We start from the raw sequence: 8,879 nt of genomic DNA, 5'->3' as shown, positions 1-8,879 counted from the left end.
ACTGGTCTTCCCTGGTGGGAAAACTGAGATAGAAAAGCTTGAGATAGCTGCTCCCAAGTAGCCATAGTAGCTTGTGGAAGTGTATCATACCACTCTAATGCTGAATCTCGAAGAGAGTATGGGAATAAGGTCAGCCGAATCACTTCATCTGAAACTCTAGGCTATCTTTGTGTGCCACATGTCATCAAAAATTTCTTCAAATGAGAATGGGGATTTTCAAGTGAGCTACCGCCAAATTGTGAATTCTGAACCATTTAAATGAGACTGGTCTTTAACTCAAATTGATTAGCTCTAATAATAGGTCTGTTATCTCTCACATCTGTACATTTAGGAAAAGCATAATCTAACATGGAACAATTTCATTCTGCCTGTCTTGATCATTTCCTTCATTGTTTTCATCATTAGCTCTATTTTGATTCTCCATATTTTTAATTTTCTCCTCTTGCTTAAGCCTTTACTGTTCTTCTTTTTCTGCTTCTTTTCTCCTCTTAGATTCCTTTTTGTTGGCTCGATAGAATTTTTCAATTTCAGGATTGAACAACAATTGAGTATCACTTGTGCTTTTCGATCATTTCATAAACAAAAAAAGTACCTAAAAAACAAAATGAACAATAGTGAAAATAAAAGAAAATAAAAATTCTAATCAACTTAAAACAATTAAAATCCAACTTAAAACAAACAATTCCCTGGCAACGACGCCAAAAACTTGGTGTTGCTGTGAAATAGTTTCTGTAAGTGCACGGATCACAGTAGTATAATTTTAAAAATATCGTTCCCACAGAGAATTGTGCTTAAATTGAAAATAAAGGAATAAGCTAATTAGAATGCTAAAATTTAAAGATATTAATAATGAAATTTAAAATTAAAACTGGTATTATAGGAATTTAAGCCAAATGAAACAATTAATTAAACTAATTAAACTAGATGACTAAAATTCAAATTGAAATCACTAATTATAAAATTGGGAGGAATTAAATCTAACTTCAATGAAAATTAAAATGATTCTAGAGATAGGGTTTTTAATATTGTTTGCATGTGGTTTATCCTCAATTTAGCCAAGCACACGAGAATTGCAATTTTAAGGGAAATCAATTCTTAGTTCTTTGAAACCTTTCTCAAGCATTTCAAAGTTGGTATTCATCAAATCAAACCCTATTTTCACGATATTTCAAATCTGATAAAAACCCAATTAAAGCTCTAATTGATTTTAAAAGTCCCCTTAATCCTCTTAGCTTATCTCTAACACCAAGAAAACTAAGTTTATTGCAAGATTATATATCTTAAACATTCACCTTTTAGTCCATCTATAAAGGATTAAGACTTAACTTAATGAGGGCCATTTCATCAAGCAAGGCAACAAGCTCATAAGCAATAAATCAAGATACAGCAAATCTCATTTAAATGACTAAATCAGTTCAAAAACCACAATACAAAGCAATATTTACAGACATAGAATCTCAAAGTTCTACTCACAAATCATGATTTCAAGACAAACCCAAGTAGAGAAATGAAAAAGAAATGAAAATCTAAGCTATAGGACAGAAAAACCCAATGAAAATGGTGAAGAAATTGCTACTGGAATGTTGAAGAAGGTGTCTCTTTTGCTGCTGCAAAACTAGACTCACGTGCTCCTCTTTCTTCTTCTCTCTCTTGCAAAATCTCACTCTTTTTTCCCTTGTGAAAGCAAGAGAAAAAGGTGTTTACATATGATTCAGAGGTCTGCACTGGAATGGGTTAAAAGACAGAAAATTCTAGAAAAAATGATGTATTAAATTAGAGAAGCAAACGTGTCACGTCAGCAATTTTTATTAAAACGCCACAAGTTGAATCGGTTGTGTTGCGCCTTGTGTTGCAAGTTGTGTAACTTTCTGCCTGAGGAAAGCTTCATATCTGACAACGACACAACCAGTGACATAAGTTGTGTTATAGATTGTGCAACTTTCTGTTTCTTTAAAACTCAACTTTAAAATGTTGCAATTCAACTCTAATTTCCTCCAAATGGCTGCTGTAATCAAAATATCACCAGAATTCTCCAAATTTAACCTATAAAACAAATAAATTCCAAGAATTAAACTAAGAGGTGTAAAAAGGCAAAATTAACTAACTATAGGCTAATGTCTACAGTAATAGCTATAAACAAGGGTAAATTATGTGCAAAAATTATACCTAAATGATGATATAAAATGCATGCATCATGTATATGGATACTAAGCATGTTTTCAAGTTGTTTTAGGACCTAGAGATGTGTATATGTGATGGGATTGTATTTTGAAACTTTGGAGTGAGTTTGGGTGTTAATGGGAGAAGGATTCTACAGGTTTCTGACTTGGAAATTTTAGAAATTCCTAAGTTTGACTGCCAAAAGCCAAATGTTCGACAATCGAAGCATGCAATTTCTCAAAAAATCTAAAAAATTTCCAAGTTCAGTATCCGAAGTCCAAGACTTCAGCAGCCACAGTCAGCACTAGACAAAAAGGTTCGTCCGAAGCTTGAGACTTCGGTAATCAAAGTAGGTTCTGCTTGAATTTTTTTTCCCTTCTTTTCTAATGTTCCAAAACATAGTTTTATTGTTCCTAAAAGCCTAGAATAAGATGTTTATGATATGTATAGAGTTCTAAAGCTTGTATAACACTCTAGGATCTGATTTTTATAGGATCGAGCTTAAGGAACTCGGAAGGTTAAGAATCTAAGGATAGTTACCATTCGAGTTAAGTGGTTGATAGGTTTCAAGATGTGAGTAACTCTAACCTTAATAAAATATAAACTTTTTAAATTTAATTTATGATCATTCTCATGCATCATGTTATATTTATTTAGGATGTATGTATGTAGAATACAAAGATATTGCATAATTGCATAATTATTGTTGGTGCATTGATGAATATTGAATGAACCATTGACTCCCCCCATTTTGATGATTATATTATGTTATATATATTATAGATCCACAAGTAAATCCCATTGGGAGATCTTTACGATGCCCCATTAGGGAAGATATATAAGTTACCCTGAGTGTATGACACACATCATGTTTTAATCGAAAGTTCTGAGGAGCCTCTATATGAGCTGGGTACATTAGATTTGGGAAGTTATTGATAACAAATTTATCTTACATGAAATGTTTGTGATGTGAATACCCATTTGAATGATGCATTGCATATGTATAAAATGAATGATATAATTAAAGTTGGTAAGCTTACTCACTGTGCTTGTGTAAGCTTACTCTTTTCCCCCCTAACCCCCAGATGCAGGGTTGCAGGACTAGAAGAGTCTTTGAAGAGAGAGCATCAGGGGTAACTTCAACCTTTTCCTTTATGTATGATGTATGGATAGATGGATATGTAAAATGTGAATGGATAGTACTGTATTGGTAATTAAAGAAATCTGGAGTCATATAGTATTTTTTAAGTATGATGATGTATATATTATATTAACCCTTTTTGAGAGAATGTATGTTGAACCATTACACTTTAGAACTTAGGTATGTTAAGGTTCAAATTATGAACTATTTTTATATTAAAAATGTTTATGTACATATGAAAAGACTAGAGTGTAATTATTTGGAGTATGCTTAGATGATTAGATACAAGGATATGTATGTTTTACAAGTTTTAGGTTTGCTATAGGTTCTTGCAGTTTTAAACTGATCCGATCCCTAGCGTCGGTAACGACCCTTAGTTTGGGTCGCTACAACGGATCTTCATGAAAAGGACTTGCTAATTGGATTCAATGTTTATCAATAGGCGCAGAAGCTGCAAATCCTCCCCAATGGCTTAAAATTTAAAAGATTATTTAAGCCATACACTACAGTTCCAAAGTTATTTTCTCTTTATGATATACCAAAAGATTTTCAAGAATACAAAGATATATTTATGCCCTCTTGTGCTGACTCTCATGTTGATTTTCAGTATGCAACACCCCTTTGGAAAAATCAAAATTTCTTTATTAAACTTCCTTTCCAGCTTAATGAAGACATCAATCCTACAAAGGCAACCCATCTGGGTGTGATACCATTAAACCACTCTCTTGCACAACAAGAAAGCCAGCAACTTCTCCAGCAAGGTCTCATCGAGCCAACTGATTCAAAATAAACGTGTCAAGCTTTTTATATAGAGAAAAGATCACAGAAGATTTGCTGTAAAAAAAAGAAAGCTTATAATTGATTATAAGTCTTTGAACCATTTCTTACGAAATGACAAGTTTTCTCTTCCGAAGATTGGCTCATTATTTACTCATCTCCAAAATGCTCACATATTTTCAAATTTTGATTTGATACTTGAATGTGAATATCAATATAAATTTATATTTTTAAATCATGAACTTTTATCTATTAAATAAATAAATAAGAAATAATAAATAATTATAAATAAAAATATAAATTTTAATTTTTACAAAGCTAAATGAAATTTCTTTCATATTTCTCAACTTTCTTGTTTTAATTTGTTTTACGCTTTTTTTTATTTTCTCTATTTATAGAAGTTTAATTGTTTGTGTGCTCGATGTTCCTATATTATTTAAGAATCTATCATCACATAAGTAAAGAATTTTATTATTATTATAACACAAATTTTAATAGTAGCTATGCAAAAAGCGACCATCAAAAAACATAATGTTGTTTAGAGAATGGGTGGGATTGTTAGCCTAGCATAAAATCAATGGTCTCTATCTGTTGGACACGCTACAGGAGGTTGTATGAATGTAGCCATAAGTATGGGGTATTTGTTTTGTAGCCACAAGTATGGGGTATTTGACTCACCTTTTAGGCATAGCTGATAGGCATTCAAATAAATGAATTAGAGTGTTTGGTAAACTTAAAATAATAGAGCTGATAGCTGATGGGTAATTGATATGATACCGATTTTATATCAACTCCATTTTTAGAGCTGTTTCTCATCGGCTGATAACTAATTTTATTTTATTTTTTATTTAAACTATATTATCATTTTTTATATAATTTTAAAATTAATATTATTAATAATTTTATTTCTTTTCATTTATAATCTTAACATTTTAATTAACATATTACAACTTTGTTAAAATATTTTTTAATAATAACATAAAATATAAAATACTTATTTATTATGAAATAATACATTTTTTTACATCAATAACTTAAAATTAGCTATAAATTTTTCCTTTATCAACAATAATAATTAATTTATTATTTTATAATTACATTTTTAAAGTTATTTAATTATTTTTTAAAAAAATTTAAGTATTTTCTTACTTCAATAATAAAATAAGTAATACAATATAATAAAGCAACAATTATATATTTATTTCAATAATTAAAAAAATTAATAATATAATAAATAATATAATATATTAAATTATTAATTATATATTTAATTTAATAATAAAATAATATAATATAATAAATTTATAATTTTATATTTATTTTATAATAAAATAAATTATATGATATATGTCTTTATCAGCCGATTTATATATTAACAACAATAATCAAACAAAATTTTATCAAATGCAAAATATAAATCAACTACCAATTATATAACTATCAACTATCAATAATAATTATTATATATATTTAATAGTTAAACTAAATTAACTACATCTAGCAGTTAAAATAAATAGACCCATAGTGATACCTCTAAGGTCCCATTGCCGGTCTGAGATTATGGCCTGTCGACCTTCGAAGACTACAAAATTATTTAAGCTTTACCTCTTGACTCTCTCTCCACCGTTCACAAAGAGTCTTTTGTTGTGGATTTGTTTTCAAGTCTTATAGCATTAATCCTTCTTTATCAATGAAAATTATCTTTTAAAAAAATTGATACTAGATATTGTTGAATTATTAAGGGAGATGAACCTATCACAAGCACAATTATCAATTGATGATAATTGGTACTTGGTAGTAGCTTATCATCACATCAACTACAACTACTGGATCTCTGCATTAGAACATAAGAGTAATTCTGGCATGCCAAATTACGTACGCAACCAACAGATAGCAATTGGTTTGAAAATGTGAACAAATAAGACAAGACCACAATTGCCACATAAATTCAAATCCCTGCCTCAAACTCGGCCGATTCAACTCTACATTCGACTCACTCTTGAAGACCCCATGGATTTGGCAATTTCTCTCAGCATAAACTTCTTTATCTTCCCAGTTGAAGTCTTAGGCAATTCATCTTTAAACACAATAGTTTTTGGCACCATATAATGCGGCATTTTTTCCCTACAAAAATCAATTATATCCTTCTCGCTTGGTTTCTGATTCAACCCTTCTTTCAAACTCACAAATGCACACGGTGTCTCCCCCCAGTACTCATCTGGTCGAGCCACCACAGCTGCCTCATTCACGGCCGGATTGGTGTACAACACAGACTCAACCTCCACACTACTTATGTTCTCTCCACCGCTAATGATCACATCTTTGGATCGATCTTTAATCTCTAAATACCCATCTGGGTGCATAACCCCCACGTCTCCGGTATAGAACCAACCATCATCTTTCAAACATTTTGACGTGCTTTCTGGGTCCTTGAGATAACCCAACATCACACACCCACCTCTCAGAACTATTTCGCCGATTGATAACCCATCTCTCTTCACGCTGGCTCCTGTCTTCGGATCCACCACGTCTATCTCTGTGAACCCAGCAATCTTCACTCCTTGTCTTGCCTTTAGTCTAGCTCTCTCGCTTGCTGGCAACTGGTTCCACTTCGGTTTCCAAGCACACGACACCACGAGTCCTCCCGTTTCAGTTAACCCGTATCCATGACTCACCAAGAAACCCAGCGACTCTGTTCGGAATAGCACGGTGGCTGGCGGTGGAGCTCCAGCGGTCAGAATCTGGACTGGGTTCCTGAGTGGTTCATTATTGGGAGAGTTAGTTAGCATGTTTAGCACCACAGGTGCTCCACACATGTGAGTGACACCGTGTCTCTTGATCATGCCGAAGATAGTAGGGCCATCGAATTTACGAAGACAGATGTTGGTCCCACCAACCGCAGCTATGCCCCACGGGAAGCTCCATCCATTGGCGTGGAATATTGGAAGGGTCCACAAATAAACAGGCTGTCTTGGAACACTCCAATCAATCAGGGATTCAACGGTTACGATGAAAACCCCCCTGTGGCAGTGTACCACACCTTTAGGAGATGAGGTAGTACCTGATGTATAGTTCAAAACCATCGGATCCCACTCGCTTTGAGGCTGAACCCAGTTGAACGCCGGGTCACCCTTCTCCACCATGCTTTCGTACGTACAACAAAAATCATCGGTCAGTGATGATGGTGATGATAACTCTGGTGCCTGATCATCATCGGTGATGAGGACGAGGGCAGGGCGTGGAGAGTTAGGTGGAAACAAAGAGATAGCTTCAAGGATAACAGCACGTGACAAGCAATCAACGAAGACGAGCTTTGATTCGCTGTGACGCAGGAGTATGGAGATGGTACGCGCGTCCAGGCGACTGTTGATGTTGTTGAGGACAGCACCGGACATGGGAACGGCGAACTGAAGCTCGTACATGGCGGGAGTATTGGGAGCAATAACGGAAACGACGTGGCCGCGGGTGAAGCCGTTGGATGAAAGAGAGGAAGCGAGCTGGAGACATCGACGGTGGGTGTGCGACCAGGTGTAAGAGGTGTTGTTGTAGATGATAGAGGGGCAATCACCATAGACAATTGCTGCCCTTTCCAAGAAAGTTAATGGGGTGAGAGGAGACGAGTTTGCTGGTTTTAGCTTGAGCTCATCCATTTTTGCCTTGGAAAGAATCAAACGTTATCGTTTCCCGGGATTTCAGATCCTGAGATGCTGCAAATATAAATATGTATGTACAAGAGTGGATTGCTTTAATAATTGATAAGGCTAAGGTGATGACTATGACAAATATAAAAACGTTTTTTTTATTTGAAAAAAAAAACTACTAAAAAAAACGTAGTTTTATATTAATTTTGAACAAGCCAACTGGTGTACGTTACGATTTCAAAATCCTGTGCTTGCCTTTGTTTTCCAAGTCTTTTGTAGTCCAGGTTACACAGTTGTGGCCTATGTGTGACCAAGGGAAAAATTTTAGAATACAGTCTTATATGTAATGAGTAGATTATAATAATTTTTATATGAATTTTATTATAATTAATAATTAAAATTAAAATTAAAATTAAAATAATTTTTCGCATTAGAAAATTTAAATATTTTTTTAAATACACTTTGTTTTATTAAAAAATTATATCTCATCTAAAATTTTGAGTTCTAATCCCAATAAGAATGAATTGTATATAAAATACAGAGTGACTAATGGGTTTACATGGACATAAAATCGTGCTGCTTTTTTTTTAATTAGATAAAAAGTTAAGAAAGATTATTAGATGTACTCAGTGCGCACAATTTCTTATAATCATATAAGACTCACTCTTCACGTTATAAGAAGGGTTTTTGTGAGAGAGGAGAAAGCACAACTTTTATATGCATTGATAATATTCTATGATCTTCTAAAAATTGATTCAGACAAAATCAGATGACTCAATAATTACCTATTAACTCAATGAACTATTGCTCTAGTCTTTATAAATTTTTTAAAATATCAATGATATTAATATTTTGATATTTTAATTATATTTAATGAACAAGATATTATTTAGATATTATCCTTTTATTTACAGTAGTATAAGAAATTTTATAAAATGATATGTTTATTTTTTATTCTTAATATATAATCAATATTTCATAAATATTTTATTCATTTATAAAAATATTTTATAACTCCGCCTAAGTAGTTTGCGCTTAGCCGGTCCCAAGCCCGGATAAAGGAAGAGGGTTGCGGTGGGTGACAACCAGTGTAAAAATTTCGTCACACCCTATGATATGGATTCAAATGATATAAACGTTGGGGCGTCCTCTACTAACGA

The 8,879-nt window shown here is 32.9% G+C and overlaps 1 protein-coding gene across 1 annotated transcript; it reads right to left on the bottom strand.

The window, feature by feature from the left end:
• Positions 1-5,831: 5,831 nt before the first annotated feature.
• Positions 5,832-8,064, bottom strand: LOC110658799 (2-methylpropanoate--CoA ligase CCL4). The gene has a single exon (XM_058131425.1). The coding sequence runs from the start codon at positions 7,726-7,728 to the stop codon at positions 6,061-6,063; it is 1,668 nt and encodes a 555-aa protein (XP_057987408.1). The 5' UTR covers positions 7,729-8,064; the 3' UTR covers positions 5,832-6,060.
• Positions 8,065-8,879: the final 815 nt, after the last annotated feature.

Source organism: Hevea brasiliensis, chromosome 12 (genome assembly GCF_030052815.1).
Source record: "Hevea brasiliensis isolate MT/VB/25A 57/8 chromosome 12, ASM3005281v1, whole genome shotgun sequence".
Classification (NCBI taxonomy): Eukaryota; Viridiplantae; Streptophyta; class Magnoliopsida; order Malpighiales; family Euphorbiaceae; genus Hevea; species Hevea brasiliensis.
The sequence above is the reverse complement of the archived record's forward strand: the minus strand, read 5'-3'. Positions and strand labels throughout refer to the sequence as shown.

Bases quoted from the DNA above. Each gene is read 5' to 3' on its own strand.
- LOC110658799 (XM_058131425.1), bottom strand. From the start codon at position 7,728: ATGGATGAGCTCAAGCTAAAACCAGCAAACTCGTCTCCTCTCACCCCA.